Source organism: Acyrthosiphon pisum, chromosome A1 (assembly GCF_005508785.2).
Source record: "Acyrthosiphon pisum isolate AL4f chromosome A1, pea_aphid_22Mar2018_4r6ur, whole genome shotgun sequence".
Taxonomy (NCBI): domain Eukaryota; kingdom Metazoa; phylum Arthropoda; class Insecta; order Hemiptera; family Aphididae; genus Acyrthosiphon; species Acyrthosiphon pisum.
This window is the reverse complement of record NC_042494.1, coordinates 23,746,444-23,774,144: the sequence shown is the minus strand read 5'-3', so window position 1 is coordinate 23,774,144 and position 27,701 is coordinate 23,746,444. Positions and strand designations below refer to the sequence as shown.

General features: G+C 32.0%; 1 protein-coding gene across 3 annotated transcripts in view; it reads left to right on the top strand.

Moving 5' to 3' along the window:
* The window catches only part of LOC100167668, a 155,790-nt gene that overhangs the window by 89,316 nt on the left and 38,773 nt on the right, over window positions 1–27,701 (top strand). For all 3 annotated transcript variants that reach the window (XM_029486826.1, XM_029486825.1, XM_029486827.1), the window contains exons 4-6: window positions 4,702–4,769; window positions 15,449–15,617; window positions 16,620–16,714. In XM_029486826.1, the coding sequence (XP_029342686.1) occupies window positions 4,702–4,769; window positions 15,449–15,617; window positions 16,620–16,714 (332 nt within the window). The remainder of the gene's footprint in view (window positions 1–4,701; window positions 4,770–15,448; window positions 15,618–16,619; window positions 16,715–27,701) is intronic.

The window sequence follows — 27,701 nt, the reverse complement described above, 5'->3', positions numbered from 1 at the left end:
AGAGGAGTATTTTTCGCTCACCCTTTCTAGATGGGTGGAGGCTATGTCACGGAATAAGAATGACCCAACAGCCATTTTTATTCGTGTTTTTTTTTCTCAGTTTGTTCCGGACTTTGGAAACGACGGCGTTGTCGTCCGTAACCGTCTGTCATTTGTCTTTACGTTTCGGGATTGAGATCTCTGGTAAAAACCACTGTCGGGTATTCCTCCGCCTATATTCTCTTCGTCCCGAAGCCCTCGTCTCATTTCTCCCCGCCGCGTCCCGTCTTCCCGCTCGGCCGCCCCCACGGCATCGGAGTCCTATATATATATACGCAACACACGACGTCAAACAGAAATAGTCGAGAATCGTTCATCCGCCTTCTCCGCGCATTTCCCCGTGGCCGCTATCACGTCGCGAGTACCCATTGTGCGCTGGGCGGGGTACATCGCCGTCTTCGTAATCGGCGTAGATATTTCACTATGTACATACACACACACACACACACACACACACACACACACACACACACACATGTACAGAGAAAGCTTTCGTCAGCTCTAAAGCTTTTTCCGATCGATCGGTGCAATGTATACACTTTGTGCGAGCGTGTATATGTGTGTATAAATGGTGATAAATTAACCTTGCCGCCATTGCAGGCCATCGGTCGCCGTTGGAAACTGTCCAGCGCTTTACGTTGGACCGTGGTGGGTTCCATATATACATATATATTGAATGCGACTCTCGGATAAAAACGACACCAGGTTTGTCGTTGTATTATTCCGGTGTAGCAGTACGAGTAACTTAATATATATATACACTACTGTTAGCGGAGGTGCGTACACGCGCTCGCGTGCGTGTGTGTGTGTGTGTGTGTGTGTGTGTGTGTGTGTGTGTGTGTGTGTGTGTACACTCGTTTTATTTTAAACCAGTCGACCACCTTACTGATTTACGATATTGTCGATTGAAAAAAAAAATGCAGAATTAAATGGACTTTTATTTTTTACAAACGGTTGATACCGACAAGAAAAAACCCGTAAAAGTTGAATAATATATATACATGTTTTTATATCGATCTGCACGCGAATATAATATTGTTGTATATTATTATAATATATGCGTGTCTATATTATTGCAGAGGGGCCAAATGTTTGTAGCGGCTCCCACGAAAGCCCCCGGGAATAATAACAATTATTGGTATAGTCGGTTTCGTAATAAAGTGTTGTCAGTGTCCACACGGGACGGATTTAAACCTCTGCTAAAATAATCGCAGTTTTTCAGAGCCACAGATATGTAGCTCATCGTATAGTGTACCACTCGCAATCAGCTTTCGTCGAAATATAAAATCAAAAATGCACCGAATATGTTTAAAGGATTTACAAGGTGTCATCGGGATTATCATACATCGTGCATACAACCATATAATATATAATATAAAAACATATTTTATAAATAATGATCGCACACGACGAGAAAATTTACTCGGGTGTTTCGATTATTTCCAATTTTTAAAACAAATTTGTCACACTATTATTGAAAATCAAGTCTATATAATATTATGCTTAATATTTCTATCGAAAAAAAATATAATTCTCGTTCTCAGATATATTTGCTATAAGTGTGTATCACGAATCGTCATAATATTTGTAATATATGACAAAATAATAATTATTGTAAAACAATGCATATGCAATATTATACAATTTTTCAGAATGATTCCTCGCCGATCAACCGCCGGCCGTAAGGTGTTTGTTTTATTTATTTTTTAGCGCATATGTATTCTCTGCACACGCCATTGCGTCCCATTAAAACGTTTAATGCGATTCGGTACACGTAATGTTATGACACGAGAAGTTTAATCCGCAAAAACGTACCATAATCGGATCAAGTATAGCTGTGCATAAAATATTCTTAGGATATTCATTTAAATGGTTATTTTATTGTATCTAGAAAAAGTCAAATCTGTGCCTGTTGAGAAATATATATTGGATAAAATCTTTTATTGCCCCGAAAAAATCATTGATATTATCTATGTCCTATATGCATGTACTTTTAGTTATTTCCTTCGGTCTATATGTACTTATACTTCATTTTTTCCCGCTACTGCATGATAAATATGAATATATATATATGAAATAAAGACAAACATCATAATATTAAAGAATATCTACGTTTTATATAAACGCTTACACTTACCTATATTATATTATATATGCAGGTATGTTGATTCATATAGGTAATATTACATTTTGACGATTCGTAGATCAAATAAAATAACGGAGTCTCAATGATATGTAACTAATATTAATACTAATGACATAAGTATTGACTATATTATTATATAGAGCCGTTCTGTAAATAAATCTGAAAAGAAAATTGTTTACATCTGTGACATAAAAATTCAAATTCCGAATGAAATATTTTGAATATATACATGTATAGTAATCTTTTTACAATAGTATCTATACATAAAATGTTTAATGCAAGTCGGGATGCAAGTTATATCAAATCTTTCGAGTTACACAATTCCACTTGTAACATCTAAGCTAAAATAATATGAGATATAAAAGGGTTTTCAAATTCGGAATAAGTTCTTGACATTTCTCAAATTCTATATTCAAAGTAAAAAATATATATACCCATACTTACTCGTTATGTATACATTATAGTAATATAATATGCAGTTATGCATATACTTACATAATATAGGTACTATATAATATAGTTTAAATGTAAAATAATTATAATAATAATAATACTATTGTTTATTGCCCTAATATTAGGTATATATTTTATCTTATTTTATAAAATTGTTTTTATTAATTTACATTATAAAGATTAGAGTTGATGAATGAATAGCATATTCAAACAGCCAACAGGTGTCAACTATAAAACTTGATACGATTTGCATCTAAATCTTTAAACAAATACTACATATTATTATTAAATCGTTGTTCTGTTTTTATACAGGTTTATTTTAATACTTATCATAGTACATCTACCTACACAAATAAAAATGACAGTTGTCTTTTTAAATATTGTGCAAAGTAGCATGTTGTATTGGTTTTACAATGATGTTTATATTATTTCTTGACTTATTGTCTGCTATCATTTTCTAATTCCTTAAACAAATTTAAATATTTTAAGAAACCCTATCTTTAGTTTTGATATTTTATTTAGTTCGTAATTAAAAAAAATCTTTTGATTTTTTTAATTAGTTTCTTAAAAGCATAAGAAATCGTATAAAACTCCATAATCTGAAAATGTGGCACACAATGTTAACCATTTACTATTGTTATCTGTAAGTAATTTAAACCCTGTCTAAACAATTTAATATACTTAACATGATATTTTAAATATTTTATATTTCGTAAATAAAAATTGTTTTACACGTAGGTATAGGTTATAATTATGATGTTGCTTAGATTTATTTTAAATGAATTTATAGCACTAAATTTGGTGGACTTAACATTCGTTTTATTCATTACTCGTTATACTGTACTAGTGTCCTAATTTAATCTTTGCGAGTATACTAATCATTTTTGCGACTGCGTTCGTTTAACTTTCGAAACACTTTATAATATTGTGTCAAAGTGTGTTATTTGTGCAAATCTAATATTTTTTATGAATTATCAGTAGTTGTGTATGTGTTGTCACTGTTTACATTATCTAATAATAAAACGTTTCTATTATTTATTTTACCATTTATCACACCAAACGTGCTAGCTATATTAAAACTGGAGAGCAATACATTTTATCGAGTACATATTATAAGTGTTTTGTCATAACAAAAATATTGAAAGCTTCTATTGGTATCTTAATATTTGTACCCTTGAATAACTTCTAAATCGATTTACTGATTTATTAAAAATAATAAAAAAAAAAAAACCGATATGATTCTATGGAATATAAATGTGTTAATTAAATTTCAAAATGATGTACTTACAATTATTTATCACTCTACGGGTAACAGTTTTTTTTTCATTGCACAATTTTAATTTTATAAACTTTCTGTTGTCATTATAAACAAACATAATGGCCCACATAGTAAGCTTGTATCCTTGGCCGTTTTGTATGGAGATCCTTATACGTTGTGGATCGTATCCGAAATTAAATTCAAATAGTTTTCTAAATTGTTGCGATCCCCTTTAATACGACTGCGCGTGTTGGTGTCCCATGTGTTAAAAGCGTATTATGGGTTTTCATTAAAAGGTCTTGGTCGCGTGTAAACGGCGGACGGTCCTCGTACGGAGTAAATTTCGGCGACATCGACAGGTGTATACGAGGCAACGGATGGTCGGGGAGTAGATGTTTTATGGGCCCCAGGCGAGTCATTCCATGGCGACGCCCTTGGAAAAACGTCTATCTCCCAGAAACCGACGGGCCACGTCTTACGAGGGATCCGCCGACCGTTCATTAATTCTTAATTAAGTACCGCAAAACGGACGGAGGAAAAAGTAGTTTTAGCCATAAAAGGAAGAACGGGGAGAACCAAATTTGTTCTCCGCACAGTTACCAGCTATACAGCCGCTGACGGTCTGGCAATAATGGCGTCGGGAATTCAATTTAGCCTAATATTGTTTTACTTATCAAGAATTATTACTCTTTTTTTTGTCAGCGGAATTTTTAATCACTTTTGTGCGAGACAAGAGCGGAATAAGTTAAACGTGTATACACATATATATATACATATATTTATTTCTATGTTTTTTTCTTTGCAGGGGAGAAGACTGCAGAAGGTGCCTGGTGATCACGGAAAAACACCAGAACGTGATACAGTACAAAGAAAGTGAGTTTTAGCATAAAATATTTTTGTCTTTAAAATTAATTTGTCCCAAAATCGATTTCCTCTCTAACTGAATTTAAGTTGTTCAACAATAGTAGGGTAGAGGACAGTGCAAAAAAACTCATTTAACCGACAAACAATTAGTTTTTAGTTTAACTTTTTAATTAACATTTTCGTCCTTCCCGCAGGACGCGATCCCCCCCCCCCCACAACAGCACGTATATACATAGATACACTTACTCATTTTTTTTTTAAGTACGCATAATTATGTATCCCAAATCTATAATGTTTAGATTGATTTTTTTGTTTTCAAAACCTAAATCGATTTACTTTCAGAAAAGTTTTATGAACCTTTTATTTTAATACATTTACCAATATATTGGAGAGTATAAGTAAAATCAATGTTTTATCTATTTAATTTAACATAATATTGTCATATACTAATTTGTAATCATGAAATAATTTTATGAATGAATTACTTTTGTATATTCTATATGTAATATGTATAGGTATATACCCTTTGAAATCTATACACAACCAACAATATAAAATACAATTGAATGCATTTATTTTGTTATCTTATAAAAAAAAAAATTATAATAATAGTGTCAGAGTAAAATATAATTTTTTTAGTAGCATTATAATTTTATAAGATTATTTTACAACTATATAAATAATTTAATTTAACTTAAAACAAACACTTATAATTTTAAAATTAATTGTCAAAATCTAACTTAAAATTAATAAAACTGGATTTGTCAGCATACAATTCATATTTGTCTAAAATAGTTTTTTTTAACAAAAGATTTGATATACTTTTTAATTCTATAGAGTTAATATAAAATCTCCATTTAACCAACTCAGTTCAATGCATAAGCTATATGATTTAAACTTTGCGAGAAATTGTTTGTAATTAATCATCAATGAACAAAATATATAATTACTAACGTATACAATTATTGTAATTTTATTATAAATATTTTACTTCAGTTGAATTCAGCGTAAATATATAGCTAATATAATATTGCCTTTCGATTCATATGATAAAATTAATGTAAATAGGAAATATAGTTAGGTACATAAGATTATTGAGCTTATTTTAATAATATTTAGAAACGTGCATATAAATTAATATATAATTTCCTGTTCAATAAAAGTGTAATAGGATAATATTATTAGTTATAACTTAAATCGATATTTATATATTTATTGATGAAAACTGTTTTTATAATGTGGTTCAGTTCACAGTTTTACAATATATTTTAACCATTATATATTTTTCTATGGTTGATATTCACTAATTTATTTAATAAAAAAAAAGATTTTTTCCTATAACCATCTATGTATAAGTATTGTTCACAAAAGAAGTAACCAAAAGTACATAAAGTTTAATGTAGGTTCGGAAGGAAAAAAATATTTATTTTTTTATCTGAAAACGTGATCGGTTTTTCCTAACATTCTTATGGACATCTGAAAATTCGCGTGAAACCAGAAAATCTCTTAAAACCCTAAATTCCCTGAAGTACCTCGTAAAAAAATCGACGTATTTTGTAAACCCTGGACAACGTATGATATTACTCGTGTGGAACGAAAGATATTGACTAAAATTCGTATATATAAACACATTATTTTGTTTCTGGTTCATGCATATTGCATATCTCGTCCTGGCTTGTTTTTTACCACTTTATTTTTCTACTCGAACCATTATTCTAAATTATTGTTTTATGGTTGGGAGCTTAATAGCCTGGCAGCAGTAATACGTTTATAGCGAAATAGTTTTATTCAACGGCGGGGTTGGGGGGTGGAAATAAAGTTACCTCAAACCCAATACCTATCATCCGTGTCACATTCTTGAATTAAATTGACGTGTTTAAAAATCTGATGGAAAAATCCTATGGTGACTTAATACACGCACAAACGCGCATTTAAGCATACAGTTGGGTGCACCTTTCAGCAGCATAGAAATTGCAGAGTTTGGCTGTTAAATCGGCTTAGGGCCCCCCAGGGCCTTACTTACACGTCTCTCCGCCTCATCTCGCTGCCAAGTCTTTCCCCGTCTTTAATAGCTTCTGCACAACAATCCTCGGGACTCCATTAACTAATAGCCTATCCCACTGGACCACCGTCACAGTTGCCCGTGGCAACATGACAACGACAACGAGCTAATTGTATATATATGTTCCAGTGTAGCAAAAAATAAAACTTATCGATGGAAAAGTTATTTCCCATTTCTCTGCCATCCTCTTGCACTGTGTGAAAATGTATTCAAAAAACGTAAAAAACAAAATCTTCCGTATACACATCCATTCAATACCAAGAATCTGTCATGATAAGAAATGACACTGTTAAATAGGGTTTTCCACTTGAATACTTTACAGTCAATAGCCGGGTATAATGCAAAACTCGCGCATGTGTATAAGTATTTTTTTTTTTCCTTTTTGTTGTTCGATTCCCGTGATTTCCAACAATACAACTGTCTTGAATTCATAATATAGTCGAACATAAAAATATGCTCTGCTGAATGTTACTAATAATATTTATTAAATATGGACTACATTTTAATTTTTAATTAAAATTTAATATAGCATGAACATAAAAAAAAGTTAAATTGAACCGTGTAGGTACTGCCTTAGTGAGTGATGAACTAATCAGCATTGAAACCTAATATGCTTATGCCATTGAGTTATTTATCTATTATATACATATTATACTGATATTAATAATCTAAAGAATAAAACAAAATATGTTAATTTAATTAAATTAATATATTTATTAATATACTTAACTACCTAGATGTTTCTATTTGTCAATACTCTTAACATTGTTCCGGCCGTATTCTTATAATGAATAGCTATTACACATCTTGTGTTTTATATTATATATATTATACAACCATAAACAAAGTTTCTTTCTGATAAAACTTTTAACATCTGCAAATCTAAAAGTTAGCAACCTTAAAGTTTGGAAATTTACCATGTACTTCATAGGTTTCTCTAAAGTTAATCACTATACCTGGCTGAACTTCAGGTAAAAACTACTACGTACTCTAAGTGTACCTACTCATACATAGTTCTACGTTTAGAAATGAAACTTCAAAAACATTTAGATTTAATGAAACTAAAATGTTTTGATGGAGACTGACTTCAACAAACAAATTCTTCATAGTAAAATATTTTGTTTTAAACTCAGCTTCGCATCGTGTGCAATGGTAAAACGATGGGCGTGTAACCAACAAGACAAGACTTCCGTCATACCTGTGATCCGCAATCATGCGTTGTATATTAAATATTAAACTATCTATGATTTTTAGATGCTAAAAATAAATAGTCAAAGTACCACTCGATAGTATGATATACTTTTTATACTCGTATATAAGGTCCGAATACCTAATAAAACTGCCAGTGCAGCTGTCGTTTTGTAGTCATAACTAATAATACGCTTCGCACGAAATGTCTTAAAAATTATACCTTCGTAGTGGACAAGAACGAGTATTATTCATATCTGTATAGTTTCCACTGTAACGGTATAATAATATTATAATTCATTTTTGTATATAAATCGATGTCCGTTTTAAGCCCACTTCTGATTCACTTGTGTATTTTATGTATTTTTCCGTATTATTTTTAATTTAAATTCATTCTATATGAACAATATTGTTTTGAATGTACTAGCATAAGTAAATAACAAAAATAGCTATAATTATAATAATATGACTATTGTTTGAAATAAGTGAACAATAGTCGATATTATTTCACTCGGTTGACCGGTACCGGATTACGCGGAATCTGACTTATTATTTGCTTCTATACAATAATATATGACATGTCAAGTACTGATATATATAACATACCATATTACATTAACTATATTAAATCAATCATCACTTTGAATTTTACTACGGCTCAAATAGTATATATTTGTGAAATTGATAGATCTAGTGGTGACAATATTACTATGGTAGCTACAACAAATTGTGTTTATTTTATTTCTGCGTTTCAATTACACGCTACCTACCAACTTCAAATGAGGTAATACTGGTACCTATACACGAATATTATAATACTTGTTTTACTGTATTATTTGAAACACGCATACGCGCACACTATTCATGACATAGGATATTTTCAACTGAAATATATTATAATAAATACGGTAAAAACAAAAATTATTTTCGATTAAAACTTGTGTGTGGACCTCCCTATTAATATTTGTTTAACGTTGTTATGAATCATGACGGGATTGTTATTAAATTGACGTGAACGATAATAGCACAATATGTTTAGTTTTGATACGCCGTCGATGGCCACGGTGTATATCATACATTATTATCAGAAGGCATTCTCCGCTTGTCTGACAGACCGTGAAAAACAATAACGAACAACCCTCACCCTCCCCCTCCCCCCCACAACTTCGCGAAATCGTGACTGCGTTTGCTTTTAGGCATTTTTCGAATCAATTTTTAGCATTGTCCGTACTTGACATGTGTGAATATTCATGAACTCTTACCGCCCTTAATATATTATTATTATGACCAACGGCCTAAGTGATTTCGAAAACTATCTACTCACCTCTTCCCGATGTATGATTATAATACACACGAATATATACCATATACGTGATAATATTCGTCCTGACGCGCGTTTGTCTCTCGTTTTGCATAATGAACTCGGCACGGCCATTTGTATTAATTTAAACACGGTCACTCTTCGGACTATATTGAAGTATATATTTTCATTAAAGTTATATTATTTTAATATATAATATTTAATTTGAATAAAATCAAGCATGATGCTCTAAATGAAAAAAAAATATGGAATCCAAATATATTAATATCATAAAGTTTTATGTTGCTAAATGGTATAGTGTATATAAGTATAGTAGGCATCTACTCAGAATATTATTATTATTATAGTAATTTTATTTCTGATTAAGGTAGTACCTACCTATACTGGTTTTTTGCATCTATATTAATAAAATAATCCTATACCAACTATACACGTATTATAAGGATACCTCGGAAGTAAATTAAAAACATATATGACTCCCCGTCTAACCTATGAATTTTTAATTTTATTATTTCAGTAAAGAATTCTGTAAGTTCTTTCCCCGTATTTTTACGTCTCGGGAGACGTTTTCATCTAAAAACTTCCTCTTTACCTTCCGGTCGTTAATGGAAAATCCGCCCAAGCATAAGGAATAGTAATTACCGTATAATAGCCATAAAGGGGGAAAAAGTAGCGTCCACTTGTGAATTATTTATATATAAAAATCTTTTTTTTGCTAACTTTTATGGTTTTTTTTATTATTATTATTACTCGATAATGTGTATGTCCATCTCCACCATTCAGACATAGAATTTACTATATTTTATTTCGTGTTTTGTTATTATTTTAATAACACTGCATACCTGAGAATGAAAATTGTACCGAATATCATTATGTTCAATTGTAATTTAATATGAAAAATACACCTGATTATTCTCCATCGCTTTTGGATATAATATATTTAAATAATATCGTATTTCTTTTTTATCAAGTACTGGGAGAAATACGAGTACTGCTGGTGAATTAATTTCTATATGGAATAACATTTTTTTTTTGAAAAATGTTTGTAAGTAAAATAAAATAAATTGCGTACACCGCGATGACCTTTGCGAACATTTAAACGGGCCCAATGATGTTATTAATACAATAATGGCATATTGGTGTTGTTATAATAATCATGGCTGACATACGATGAATGATTGTGATGTACAAAGTATATAATATTATTATTATATAACAGCAGAACGGTCAGGTGACAGTATTAAAGTAATAAAGTAGTTCAGAAAACAGCTATTAAAATATAGTAACAGTATAGCAGGTACCATTGCGATTGTGTTGTTTTGATGAAAACCGAATTATAATATAACTAATTATTAATGGAATCGAAGGGCACAGCGTATAGTGTTTGACGCATGACAAAATGGAAAATCCATTGATCATTTCGAACCGATCAGAATGCATTGCCGAGTAAAGTTGTGTCATGTACCCAAAAAACGAGACGGGAAAAACACAGGCTAAATAAATAATTTTAAATCTAATAAAAAAAAAAAAAAACAATGTTAAAAAAAACCCGAAAATGTTCATGTCCATTGCTAATGGATGATTGTAATGCGACACTGGTTTTCTTCTGTCTATCCATTTATTTCACTCATCCGGAAAACATTGCGCGTGAAATTCAATTGTACAACGACAATCCAATATACTTAAACTAAAACCATTGCCTCCAACGTTAATCTCTTCGGTTTTTATTAGGTATTTCAACTAATGAAACAGTATTTATTTCTACGTAATCGCCCGTGTTACATACTATTATATACAGATGGATGACGGTACAAATAATAATATATAATGGGCATATAATAATATAGTAAACGCATTTCAAGTTTCAACAATCAAAATAATTTATATTTTTCATTAATAATGAATTTCAAATTACGCGTATGCATAACTTTTTGTTAACATACTATATTTTAATTATTAATACATTTTTGCATTTTGATGTGGTTTTATTTTATTTTTTTGGAAAATATATACACAAAAGTGTTTAATACCTTTTTCACCTTGATCCGTACACAAACACTAGAAGTTCATGCTTAATATATTTTTATCGTTGGAAATATTCCATTTGTACATGTCAAAATAAGAATATTATTCATATTTAATTTATAATATCCACTAAACCAACAACTTCTTATTCTGTTTACATAGGGTAATGTAAATAAAAAATAATCTAACAAAGTATAATTGTACGCTCAAATTCATAAAAAATATATATTTTTTATGACATTTAAGTTTTGAAATGCATATTAAAATCACGCCCACAAAGAAAATGTCGCGTTTTGCACTTGGCAATATCACCACAAAATATTTTATACATTATGATATTATTTCTGCATGCGTAAAATATGTAAAATAATTATTTATTTATTTATCCATGGGAATCGTTTTATACAAACTTAATAATTATAAATCGTAAACTTATTTAAATCATTTTTGAAATTGTTACCCTTCAATAATTAATAACACAACATATAATATCATGCTTTTTTATTAACATAAATAAATCATATTATTCCTATTTTACATTTTTACTGTAATTATAATCTTTGTTTAATATTAAACTGTACATTATATTATTTATCACATGGTTGGTCAATAAACGAAAGAGATCGTGCCAAATGCCATTTACGAGATAACGGAACTTTACATTTCCTGTCATATTTTTCGTTTTATATTCGTAAAGAACGTTGTAGACGTTTATAGGATAATATATTTGTCGTACTTTTAAAAAAAATTTTTTATCCTCGTAAATACATTTTTCTAATTTTCTTAAACAGCCTTCCAAAAAAAAACCTTATGAAATATAACTTTAGGAATTCGCGGAATTTTGACTTAAAGCGACTTACAATTACGACGACGGTCACCAAACTTTTACGCTTTACTTGAGTGATGTTTAATGTAACACGCATGGTTTTCCTCCATACGACTAGCGTTCTACCCGGGCAAAGTTGTCTGAAGTGTGTTTACCCCTCTCTCACTCTCCCGTCCAATTTTTACGTCTGTTTGGTTATGTGGAGCGGTCGAAAACTTTTTCTCTCGGCCTCTCCCGTATAGTCCCTTGGAACATCACACCCCCTAGGGTCCACGTTGTCAATTCGTGTCATGTGTGCGGCAAATTTCATTTTCAGTAAGAAAGAAAAAAACTCCCCCCTTACCTCTTTTCACCATGAGCCACCACCACTCGTTCAACCCCCTACCCTAATTGTGTTCCGGTAATCACTGAAATTCAGAAAGCGCCTCGGAGTTTTCGTACGCTCGCAAAATGCACATTGTATACATATACACAAACACTATATATAATATAATGCATGTACCTATATATGTATGTTCATGTACTGTTGTGTACGCACGCACAATAACAATAATCAGAGGCTTTTCGTGGTTCTTATTATTGTTATTAGGTATTATTATTTCCGGCCGTCGTGACTAGCATGGAAACCTAGCCTGTTAAATTATATACCTACATATAGTAAATTATTATAAGTGTGTGTGTACGTAACACATAGTGACCACCGACAATGCATCCAACCGACGAAGATTATTATACAGGGAATAGTCGAACTGCACATATAATATCTATATAGACATGAATGATTTATTGATTTTTTTTATTCACTCCGCATTAATTTAAGTACAATAATTTTTTGGTAAACTAAACATAACAAAAACAGTTGAATAATAGAAGCAAAGAGAAAAAAAAACTTTACAATATGTTAAATAAATATCAGGTAACAAAAATGTGAAAGACAAGGCTGAGTTGAGGCTGAGTAACATTCTGTGAAGTGGGTGGTTGAATCCATAGGAAGTGCGGTGGTACGGTAATTGGAAAAAGGAATGATTTATAGTAGAGTGAATAGAAACACAGAACGATATAGAAGAGAGTAATTCAGGAAAATCTAGAGATCCCTCAAGAAGTGAAGAGATGGTCAGCCCCTGCGCGGCGAGAGGCTAAAGAAGGGATTCGAAGATTAGAGGAAATGAGTGAGTAATCATGTATGGGATGATTAATTATTAATCTAAAGGCAGCATAGGATAAAAATATGTTTTGTACTCACTCTATTCTAAAATGATCAAAAATATATAGGGTTAAATTCTGTACTATTGTCTAAAAGCTTGGTGATTATACGGTTTTAGTCAATAAAAGTTTGACATTTTTTTTTTAATTCAGTACATTATATATAATAATATTATACAACACATATTAGGTATAAACATTAATTTTACAAATATCATTGTTTGTATTATTAATAGGTACCTATTGTTGTGGTTATTGTTATTTTACTTGGGCGTAAACTTCATAATTTGACAAGTTTTGAAATGCGTTGACGTTAGCGACAATACCCTAATTTTTAACAACCTCGTAGGGGATATTTCGCAACTTTACTCGTTGTCACGGTGCCTGATAGAAAATACATTCGTTTATAAGCACGTTGAACGGAAAACTTAAAAAAATATACACTTTTTTTGCCTGTTTAACCGACAGCCGAAGAGGCTCTGTGTGAACTATAATACCTCTCTTACTTTTTTTTGCACTTTCGGTTCGGTCCTATTTTCGAAATAATATAATATAATATGTATATGGTATTATTACCACACACGCGCGGTTGAGAATGTTTACCTATTCGCATACGCTGACATTATAATCTATTACGCGAAGTGCACTAAAATACGACATAACTACCGTTTCCGCAACACGACGGGCCGAACATCGCACGCTGAACCGCCCATCACCTATCTACGCAATGCAACGCGGTACCCACACACCTACCATACGTTTGGTATACGGTATACGCGTATTGGTAAAACGCACACGCACACGGTAGAGAGTGAAACCCTATCGTCGCGGGTTAATAATTTAGTTGGTCTGCGCGCGTACTGTGCACACGACGAGGAAATGAATACGAAACGGGCTGATCCCGGAATCGCGTTTCCACCCAACACACACGCACCGTATAATGATATTGGTTCCGTGTCCCGAGACGTTTAACGGAAGTGCTTCGGGTCGCCCGACTCGCAATATTGCATTACGATCGATATATGAGGTCCCCCGCGTATATGCGTATAACTGTCCCCGTATTTTATCCGCTATACCCGCCCCTTGCCCGGATAAAACGACCTTCTTTTTCTTTTTTCTATTTCGATAAATCGTGAACGGAAAGCATTACTCGAGTGTGCCCGCGATACATTGCCTCGTACACATAAGTATTATTAACCACCGCTGGTATATATGTATAAAATTGTTATGTAAATTATATACATGCTGACTAATGACTTAAGTGATGAGTGGGTACAGTATAAAGCGTATCCATAATAAAAATCGGGACACCGCATATAAGTACCTACATAATAGTACGTACCATATGTATATTAATAAATAATTATAATTATAATAAAGGAGAAGTACCATGCGGGATGTAGCGCTAGGCAAATATATCATTAACGTCGTCGTATAAGTGCATAACAGTGTAAATACTTCAATGCTCGAAGTATATACAGTATGTAATATATATACTTAAAAATCGTCATTAAAGACATACTTAATAATGGGTATAATTAAACCACGAATACAATAAACGACAAAAACTAAAGTGAGACTTCTGAAATAATAATTTGTTTTTAAATATGTATATTGTATACAGTATAATATATGATTTGTGCGTACCATTATTTTTTTTATTCTTTCGACGATTTATCATACCTATTGCTTTAAAACAATCACCGATCGTATATCAAGATTTTAGTAAACACTGACTTACACAAAATGTACCTGCTGTACAACATTATTTGTGTTGTGTAAAACCTCAATAGCGCTTTCAAACATTTATCTCTATTACGGCGTTACATAAAGTCATATCTCTAATCTAAACGCAGACTCGTATTTTTCAATTTGAGAACGCGTGAGCTCAGAGCTAAGCATATTATGTATTGTATACATGAAAATATGTATTGCATTTCGTTCGATTTAGAAACGCAATAACTATACAAGCGTATAAAGAATTTCTTAATCAATTTGTCTGTTTCCAATACATAGTGTTTCCGAAAGAATTGTGCTCATAAATATTTCCTTTTATGTTTCAGACGCAATATGCGAAAAACGCAGCCTCGACGATCTGTGCGGAGAGATTACCAGTGACGCTCCGCTCTACTCGATGTTTAGGGTAGATGCCACTCCGATCCCGTGCCCGTTTGATGGGCTTCAAGCGCCGTTTCATTTCTCGTATAGCCGTGGTGGTTACACCGAATGCAAGTGAGTAAACTTTACACAGACAAGTTATATTATTTTGTTACCTGCCGGTATATATGGGATCTTGTTAAATACCTACCGTTGGTTTCTTGGTTGAATCATTAACAGTTAACACGAAGCGCTAATTTCGATTATATAGTACCCTACCTATATAAATACATCGAATACATCGCGATATTCGCCAATAAAATATGATACACTTCAGAAATACATTCTTAGCATATGTCTATTGTATTTAGCACAGTTTTTCAAAATAATAAAATCGATGACTACGATAAATTGGAGCTAGGTACTTTGATATGTGTTAAACTCGTTTCACCAATAATATATATCAAAATAAAAAGTTATGTTTAAACTATTTATTATTATTAGATAAAATATATCTATAAACATACAGTCTGTTACTGTAATAAATTTTAATAATAGGCAAAATCATAATATTAAAGACTTTATGAGGTGTCGAAATAAATAGCATGCCTATTTGCTGAAATTGCAATAAAAGAATATATTATAATATTTTGTTAATCGGTGCCAGTAGAACGATTATTTTATTTCGTCAGTTTTATCATGTACTCTATATAGTATATACATATTATTATACTTAGGTATGTGGTCAAATCTTCGTACACTTGTTTTTATTTTTTAAGAAAATGTATATTATCATTATGATAGAGACTGTTTGACACGTATTATTAAAAATTATGATGCATACAAAAAACATTATAATATGTTAGTAGGTATGTTACATTGTTTTTAAATCATCCAAGTTACTCATATTATAGTATTACTTATATTATATTATATAGTGCCTATATACATAAAACATATTATGTACTTCGTAACTATTGTACTTGGATACATTTGATCACGGACATTCCCAGCCCCGACCATTCAGTGAATCGAATAATATACGTCAAACTAATTACGTTTTACGGCGTGCTTCGATTACTAGATAATTTTAGCAATTACTAAAACTCATTGTTTGTTCCTCGGTTTGTTCTATAGGTCGCCGGTTTCAAAAGCCGATTCGTGTACGTCAGACTCGAGGTTGATGCTCAAGTTTCAAGCTTGCCCGGACGTCCATAACACCGAGAGCACAGGTAAATAACTTGAGACATTCCAAGCCTTCGTTAGCGTTGTTATCCCTCATCCTCTCACCTAACCGGCTGTATACCCATATCACCGTCGAAATCCGCGTATGCGTTAATTCTCCCTCTCTACATACCACACACACACACACACACACACCGCCACTCATCCAATAGCAGTTCAAATCGATGCTGACAGGCCACGTGACAGATTTATTGAAACAAACCGTCAGCTAAACCGCGTTTCGCCGCCTTGTCGGTCGAGTTTATAACATGTGTCAAACATAAAGGCCCCGTAGACCGGGGCGGCGTTTTTTGATTGACGTCCGTGACAGTTAACAATGCCGGAGAAAAGCATTATGGCTTTCGTAACGATTCGATAAGGTCAGTATTTTTTTCCACCCGAACGTTTATTGTTCAGCCGGGTAATAATAAATTAAATTTTTTAAAACGCGCTCTTATGAAAAATGAATAGATAGGAACTGCTATGCAGTGCTAACTGCTATGTTTATATATATACATATATTATTGAATCGACGTTAATAATATTGTCTGGATTGCACATATAGAAGTGAAGACCATACAATTGTATGTGTACAGGGTGTGTGACGCAAGCATTCGACAGACGGACATTGTTATTGCGCTTACAACTGTCAACTATCCGTGATACACACTGTATATAAGTAAAAAAAGCATTGAATAGAAAACCCCCTCGTAACACGAATGCGTGTCTGCAGCGGTGCATCCTTAAATATTGTCTCACACGTTTTATAAACGCTTCGATATTTTAATACGAAAGGCGCGCCTGTATTTAACCGTTTTGATATTTTACAAGGATTGAAAATAAAATAAATTTATTAAAAATGTCTGATATTCATATGTGTTGAAAAAAGAAATAAAAAACAAGTTCGCATACCATAAAAGTTATATGATTTATACATTACTTGTTTGTTGTGTTTTTATGTCGTGTATATAACTAAACTCGTATATAATGTATACGTGCACGGCAGGGTAACGACTAAATAAATCAATTAACTATACCTAACTATATTCTTATATAAGCTACGTTAATTTTTAAGTTTCGTTTCTATTAGGTATAGTGTTCCGTTGTATACCTATTCAAACGAAGTATGAAGTATGACTTTTTTCAATGCCTCCAAACCGCATGTGAATAATAAAATGTTTTAACATTCGCGTTACATAAACGTCTAAAAAATTCACAAGTTAATCTATATTATAACCGTTAAAAAGCGGTATTCCAACAAAAAGGAATGTTCGTTATTATTTATGATCACTATAATACTATGTTTAATTACAGCTTAATATTCGTATTATTAATATTTAATACCTACCTACTTATGTTTGCTATAAAAGGGGTTCGATCATAATTTCCATTAATTAATTTATTTATATAAAACCATCTAAGTGTCTTAGAATATTAAATTAATATTAAATATTTGCACTTCTCTAAACTATAGCTAATTCTCGTGATCACAAAACCTTCATTTTGTAGATCAAACGAGATTTCCCCAAAATAATATTTTGTTTATTGAGCTGTACTTAAATTAATATCAAAGTTAAACAGGCAAGTTCTTTTAGTTGCAAAATAATGAAGTTATTCACATTTTAATATCATGCTTATTTTTGGTTTGAAATTATAATAATAACAGCCTGACGAAAGTATAATACCCAAACGTAACAATGTTCGTGATTTATTATTTTAGCAATTATTATTTGTATCTAAATTATTACTTTTATTTTTTTTGTTTTATATATATATATATATTTATTTTAGATTAGCTATTTGGGTCGATGGTATACAAGTTGCCAGTATAGGTAGGAGAATTTATGACTCCAGACTTATTTATTGTTATTTCAAATCATATCTTGTTTTATGTTACTAAACAGATTGAGCCGATTTATGTACGATTTTTCGACCAGTTATCACTGTTACAAAAAAGTTTCAATGAAATATTCTGGACGTGTTCAATCGGGCTAGACAGATTTTCGGCCAATGTGTCGGTATAGAACGTGTAAAATTTATCAAGTTGTATTTGTTTTTTGGAATCCAGTCATATATACCACCACCAGAGCCCCCCTCCCGCGCGTAATCCATCATCGTCGGTAATCCGTTTAAGGGAAAAACTTTTATTACTTAGCTCCCCTCGTCCCTGGCCACACATTTTTAAGCCCTTCTCCCCTTCTCCCCCCTCATTCCCATTTGCCCCTTGTTATTTCATATCTGAGTGTACGTGTGTTATTTGTTATTATTTTTACCGTTCTGTGTGTAATGATTTCCGTCGTGAAATTTCACATAAAACGAGGGATTTGTTATTTTTATGTTCACTCCGTGATTATATATCGTTTCGTCTTGGTGGTGGCGCACGCTAAATCCCACATGTGCCATGTGCGCGGGCGGTTGCTCGCGTTGATCGATCGTATTATGTTTGTTGTTTCTGTTGCTGTTTACACAACCGAACCATTTCGCTGCGTGAAACTCGCTGCCTAGTGCTGGTTATAAATTAACAAAGATAACAAATAGTACTACTTGTTGCTTTTTAATCAGTCGTCAAAAGATCCTTTGGCCACTAACTAGACAACGTAATATATTGTGTTTACTGCTCTGGGTTCACTTCAACCATGTTTGTTTGTATTGTTTTGCAATGTGCGTTTTGATAGTGATACGATTGATTTAACCCTAAATATTAGTGAATGCCATAATGTTTTAATTAGTTTTTTAAGTGTAAATATATTACTTGAACGATAGTATAAAAAAATAATTTAATTTTTTTCAAATATAAAGCAAACATATAAGTTCATTAGTATTCTTTATAATTGTATTCTATTGTATATTATATCAACTTATATTAAAGAGGAAAAAAGTTTAAAAAAAATTTAATTTAACATCAGTTATTCCCGCCGTTATTGATTTAGAAAAATTGCGATTGTTTTTAATATTATCGTTATTATCGTTTTTACTTATTATATTATAAAATCCTTCATAATGTTCTTAACCCTCCTGCGTATTTGCATCAACTGTCTCATTCAATACAACCCATCACATATTGGTTGAGGCGAACGTGGATGATATATAGGGTGAGGTATGTGTCGAAGAGAATAGTCTACTAACTCATTATTATTGTTATACAAGCTTGTGTCACAAGTAGGTAATAAGGCACCTTGGGCATCAGTCATTGTCGGCAATAATACACGTCAAGCCCTCTACCACGTCGGCAAACTTCATATATTATTCAAGAGAACCGCAAAGCCGAACTTTAACCGAAAGTTTAAAATGTACCTCTATTGTCTTGTGTTTGTGTTTTTTTTCACTCTATTTATTGGTAAAGCTATAAGAGTTTTGTGGTCTCGTCAAAATGCCTTAAATTTGTGCCTTGAATATTATACCAAAATATACAGGAAAATACAAAAATATTGACTTAACCTAAATTCGAAACCTTAAACATCCCAAAAATATTTTTTACATACCATTTATCGATCAATTTATTCATTAGATTTTGTTCAACACAATTGTGCGCGCTATCTCTATTCACATTATTAAATTTTAACGGCTTTTAAAAACCATTTTTGAATCATCTTATACTATTTGTATGACATTCAAATCGAAACCTGCACAAATTTCTTAATATAAAATTCCAAAATGGGATATCATAAATTGCATTGTACAATATAGGTACATTGTTTAATTTTGTATTGAATAAATATAATTTATACCTGTCTTAAATCTTAATTAAATCAATTTGAATTAAATACAAATATATCTTGTGAAAACTAATTAATGAACTGATAAATGTTATACCAAAAGAGTTATTGTTCATATATCACTGCTAAAACTTATTTTAATTCATTTATTCTTAATTTCAAAGTTCAATTGTATATTTTTTAATGCCTCATATTTATATAATGATTATTATTTAAACAGCCATGACTCTTGACCATAACTTATAGTTTTATACTATTAACAGTAATATTACTGATGTATAATATCTTAAAATCAAATTCGTTTGATAAGTTTTATTTCAATTATTTTTTGCCAGATACCCAAAGATTTAATTATTTTAAAACTTCATTTTTAATGAGTTTGGCGTTTTATTTTTCTCTTTAATACATCGTCAAAGAGACTGTCGTATGGATTTTCTTTAAGTATACCCAAAAATTAGATTAAAGTTTTTATATCATTCTATGACTATATAGATTATTATTTTATATTCTCGTAACGAAAATCTCTTTTTAAAAGTTTTTGGGTCTTTAAATTTGATTTTCATTCGACCTTTAAGCTGCTTTTAATTTTATCCGATTTACTTATCACACAGACATCAACTAATAGTTAATTACGATACAAATTTAATTCCAATCTTGTTAAATTACTTTCAATGCAAAACCTAAAAATACTATATAATAACGAGCTGTAAATTAGTTGTATTCATTTTAGCTATATCAAATTCTCACGATTTTTGTTATACGAGTTTCTTAAAAATTCATATAAATAAGAATATAGTAACCTGCATGGCTAATCGAAGTTGTTTGAGTAAACAGACCACGCCCCCTCCCAAACCAGGTGAAAACAGATTAGCCATATCAGATAAACTGTCCTTTTTCCGTTTTGGCCAAGGAAAAATAATATTTTATTAGAGAATTGGACGTTTTGCCGAGACCATATTTTTATCGTGAGCCATTTGGTATACAAATATATAAAATATAAATTATTAATTAACATAATATATCAAAAGTTAGAAAAATTAAATTGAATTGAAATAAATCATTATTGGACAATTGTATTTATTAGATATTTAAAAAACTGCGATAACAATGCTATTATTTAAACAATGATTTTATTGTAAATAAATATTGTGTTCCTTTCAATATATGTACGGGTTTCGCCACTTAGGAATCATGCGTGTGTTATAATTTATTGTTTTTATTATTTGAATTTCAATTGTCGTTATTTTATCTCTGTACATACAAATAATATTATTCATTAAAACGAATCATTATTGGGTACACTTAAGAACGCATTTTGGTATTATAAATATAAAGGTATGTATATTGTATAATAAATGTATATTATATATATTTTATACAATATACAATATCCATTGATTTAAAATAAAATTTAGAAATTATAATAATATATATACGTTATACACCTATTCAAATATGAAATATTATGGATTTTACATTATCTAAAAGCGTTTATTGTTAGTAACAATTTTGTTTAGGTACCCCTGGATAAACAACTCACGATAAGACGACTCGTATAAAATAGCCACTCCTTTTCTAGTTCCACTATATCATGAGTATTTGCACATTAACTGTAACCACCTTAAATTATTATAATAATAATTAAATACATTTTTTTTATATCATAAATAAGTGTTAACTATTTTTTTATTTTATGACGTTGTGCAAAACATAAATATTTCAATATTAATACAATTTAACTTGACAGTAATAATAATATTATAGTTTCTAATTGATTAATATTTCATTGGGAACTTTGTTTTTATGTTGATATATTGTTTTTAAATTCGGTAGGTAGCTACACAAACGGTGTTTGATGTTAAACTAAAAAGTGGTTACTAAATATGATCGCCCATATATACAATGGCAGTGTAATAATAATTATCGTAATCAAATCGACGGTCAAAACCGATGAGGTCGATTTCTAACGAAACGGATGGCCCGGACCGACCCCGACGCGTAAATCAACCCTCTCTTAAAAAACCTCCCCAAAAGTTCAGCGTCACACTCTGTTTACTGTAATGGTTTTAATTTTTTTTTTGGAAATACTCGTGAACCCTCACTTCGGTCACGGTCACAATAGCTCAGTTCAATAATACACATATTATTCGCTACATCAGTGGTTCCTAACTGATGGTGGAACAAAAGATTTTTATCCATTTTCATCGTTTCTTTTAAGTATTTGAAATAAAATTGTATAACTTAAAAATTAAATAATTGACAAAATATATTGCGAATACTTACAAGTATGCGTAATTTTTCATCCTGACGTGGCATTGTATAATTGCGTGACCGATAAAAATTAATTATTTGGGAATTATATTATAGCTACCAAAAAAATGGTCCGCAGTGCATGATTAAACATGCATCGCAATACCTACTGATCGTGGCACGAGTCGAGTTGGGAACCACTGGTCTATTATCGTATACTGAATGAGAGAGCATAATAATATAATATAATCACAGAAATAATATAATATAATAGTACGCCTATACAATATTGTATTGTAACGATAATTATAATAATAATGATAATAATAATAATAATAATTAAACGGTGTAACGCGTGCAATTGCGCGTTGTACACCCGCGGGGCTGAGAGTCGCGATCTGTCCGGACCACATTACGTTGCCTAGACGGGGCCCGCGGGTAATAGGTTTAATATACCTTTTATACATAATACCTCTTTCTGTATATAGCCACAGTGTACTGCGTATTACACCAATATAACGCGTAGAGATACGGCCTGAGGCTGGGGAATATCGTAACCGCTAACGGACCCGACGGCAGATAACTGCCATTATTCGACCGCGAACAAAGGAATCCTTTCGCGCGACGCACAGACGATTTCCTCCCGTCCGCGCCGTCGACATCCGGCCCCCGAGGGGGGGGGGGACGCTCCCTCTCGCGCACTGCACCCACTCTATGACGCCGCCGATTGTGCGCGCGTGTGCCCGTGAGCGTATATTTCGTTTTTACTCTGTTTGTGTAGTGTATCTCTCTCTCCAGCCGTCCGCCGCAGCGAGAGTCAAACGCACGCGACGGTAGTTTTTAATCCTCTTACATATTGTTAATATTAATAAACTTAATAACTATTTTCGTGTTGTCTCGCGCCGGGCGAGATGAACTTTTACTCTGAGACGACGAAGACAGCTACGTTTAATGAATTTCCAAAGTGCAAATACGCACGCGACAGCCGTGTCCCGACCGGGTGGTGTGTGAATGAAGAACTTAATATATATATATATATATATAATATAAATTTATTAAGTACCGTTGTAACGGAGCTCGTCTGTACGAGATCTAAGACAAAAGCTTTCTTCTAACCCTCCGCGTCCCGCGAAAGATCGGGGACGGCCCGTGGCACACAATGGGTGTGGCGAGGGGGTACGTTCGTTTGAAGTGTATGCAGAAGTACAACCACCGGAGCCGCCCTTATTGCTCGGGCAACAAGTGGTAATTCTTCTAGAAAATGCGTGACATGAGAATTCCTCACATTCCATGTTAACTACTATTTTTTTTCCTTGCTCATATAAAACCTATTTGTTATACTGTCGCGACGTATTTTAAAAAGTCGGATGCGAAAAAAAAATTACATTATTATTCTAACCTTTTCATTGTGGTTCTATAATGCAGTTGTAGGTATTTAAATTTGAAATATTGCGGAACTATATTATAAATCTTATTCTTAATCTCGAGTTCCGGAGTATCTGTATTCGAAAGATTTTATTACTATTTTTGTTTCTCGAATAAATTTGTAATTCCTCAATGGACGATGATATTTTATATTGTTTTTTGAACACGTTACTCTAGTAATAGAAATAATATTTATATATTATAAATGCATCTCGACCAATGAGTGCACATAATATAAACAAAGTAAACATTTTAAGTTTAATGAAACAATGTTCAATGAAATTATAATTTTCCATTTATGACTACCGATTTTACTGTCATATCCTCTGAATATAATTTCGTTTGACTATTATTGTATTGTACAGCGTATCCATTTACGTGGAATAGAACCATTAGCGTTTGTTTTACTATGGCTAATAAGACAATCGTTTTGGCTTGAAGGCAAAGGTTTCATGGTGGAAATGTTTTATACTAAAAGGAAGTTACACTCGAGTAAGCCCGGTAGAAGAATTTAGGGTTCCACGCGGAAGCGTTCAATTTCTGTCACTTTTTAACTTCCTTCGATATAATATATGAATCATGTATTATATTTACTAATGTCTTCTTCTTTTTTTACTATGATTTTTATAATACGACTAAAATTATAATGCTATAGAACTTCAGACGAGTTGACAAGCAGCTAGTCACTATCTTAATACCTATATAATATAATATACAGTTCACTCTTATTTGTCAGCATTTACTAACTTTAAAATATTTTTTAAATATCTTGATGGTAATATATATATTTATTTTGTAAGGTTAAATAATAATTTTTTTTCTCGTTTTTATATTGAACTATGTACAATTAATTTATTTGCCTTCGACAATAATCATAGATAAAAATGTAAAAAAAAATCATCGTATGTACTTAGTACTCGATTTTAGTTTATAACCTTCGAATAATATGATCTATACTCCCGAAACGATTTAATACCAGATGTTTTTAGGGGAGTGCCATGAACCTGTAGACAGATTTGTGTTATGTGTGTACAGAGTGTGGTTTATTGTATTGTGTGACGTTTAAACGACAATTAGTATGCACATTACAGTATTCTATTGCTATACAATCATTAAGCAGTATTAGTTTTGATGCTTGTAATAATTCATCACTCTACAAACGATATATTATTATCGAGTGCCCGATAGATAATCTTAACCATAATATAATTGTTAATTAGTATAATATAAATAATATTAATACTGACTTGGTATACTTTTTACTAATTTTACAATTGTACAAAACTTAAAGGACTGCTTTAGTGCTATATAATACGAGTATGTTTACATGTGCCCTGCTATAGATTAATTGTTGGAAAATTATTTGAGGGGTAAAATACTTCCCCTATTATATTTTTAGACACAATAAATAAACATATATTAATTATACTTTGCCCAACCCCAAATAAAAAATACAATGGCGTTTAAAATAGAAATTTAAAATAAGAATATTAGAGACCATTATTATTAAGTCAACTTCATTGTTATGCTGTATTCAAATTGTCTTTTTTTTATAAATCTTATCGCGTAGCATCACTATATAGATATTATACACTTAAAAATTATTTTATCTCCTCAGTATTTCGATTCAAATGTTTCAATAATGTTTTGTGTGTTATTTATATGCTGTCGAGTCATTATTTCTTTTCCCAAGATATACAATTGTTTTAAAACTTCCATTTTATCATTAATATATAATTGTTGATACCCTATTGCCCCTATTATATCAACTAACCTAATTTATCGCGAGAAAATCTCGGCTGAACAATGAATTTCGTCTTGATTGTAATTGAATAACAAGAGTACAAAGTTCTGAATCCATCTGATTGCCAATAAAATAACAAATAAGAGGATTAGGCGCAATGTATGTGATTGAAGATATTCTTATGTGGGATAGTCGAGACTGGTCGAAAACATTGTATTTTATAAAACAATTTGAGAATATATAACATGGATAATGGGCTCAATCTAAGTAAGTTCAACAATCAAATGTTAAAAATAAAAAACCCCAAAAATAAAAAAACGAAAAAGCGGAAAAAAAAGAATTAGATAAAGTTTATCTCGGGAAATGAAATATTGCAGTTTGTTCTCAAAGAAAAGTTGCCGTTACGGCGTTTGCACGATTGCCGCGTCCGAAACTTTCATCATTAGGACTCGGGATGAGAAGTGCGGTATACGGTCGTGAAAATTTTACCAGACAAGTCGGACGAAATGGACGAATGGGTTGGCTGGTTGGGAATATGGGGGTGGGCAAGATCGGACGACATATATAGGTGGGAGATGGGGGTGGGTGAAACACTGGGTAATATGATAAACATTTTATCGCAGATGTTCGCCTCGCAGCAACGGTGTAGACGATGCCGTCAAGCTGCCACTTAACGAGACTTACTAACTTCGCGAAACCGCCGCCAGCGCTGCGCACTATGGCACTCATCGACGAGCGACACACGCCGCGATTGTTCGCACTCTATTCCCCGCCGCCTTTTACCGGACGCCGAAGATACGACGGGTGTGCTGTCGTTTTCGTCTCGTCCCCGGTCGACTTATATCGATGACACACTACTAATTATTCATACGGATATAGAGATACAGGTGTGTATGAATCACGATTTAAGATATACAGGTTGCACATCGACCTATACCTGAAAACTGATTAAAGTTTGACTATGAAATTGACTCACAAAATCAGCTGTGATAAAAATTCCATCCCCCTCTATATACTTACACCACCGTAGGGTACGCTGTAATCACGATTTAACCTATACCTATAGGTATATCTTAAATCGTGACTGTAATTAACTATTTTCTTACGGGGAGCGATTGCTGTAATTTCCAGAACCACAAAGAACTCAGTTTAGTAGCCATCTTTATCATATCCCGATGCGCAATTATATAACCTGTATATCTTATATCGTGATATGAATGTATAAGGCCGGAAATGCCGGGAACTACTACAGTTTTCCGGCTGGCTGACGGATACCACCGTGCATATTCCTTATAATATATTATGTTGTGTAAAAATAAATAAATAATGCACCTACACTACAGATAATAAAGCAGTAGATCTTGGAGGATTTAGCTACATACGTTGTGATTTAATTATTATAAGTTGATGATAGTTATCTCTGCATAGTATAATATAATACAATATAAAATAATATACTATAACATAGTCTCCACAATACATGATTTGCTCGGTCGGCCGCCTTTCCGGTCGCACTACCTCTCTTGCATTAAGTATTGTAGACCATGTCCTGTCCATTTTGCTATATGTACAAATTATGCGGTTATGTCTAAACAGCGTGAATGCAGTATAAAAACCTGTGCACTCGATCGACCTTCTATCCAGTGTTTGATATATCCGTCTCCGCGACACAGTGCTATACAATAAACACATCAAACAGATAAACTATAATATAGTCTAGAATATTTCATATAATATATTATATTATAAATGACGTAAATTATAATAAACATGACACAAAAACAGCTGAGCGCAAGCTGTACGCAGACACGCAGTGTACAATATTAATGTGAATCAACTATATCGCGTCATTCCTAAGCT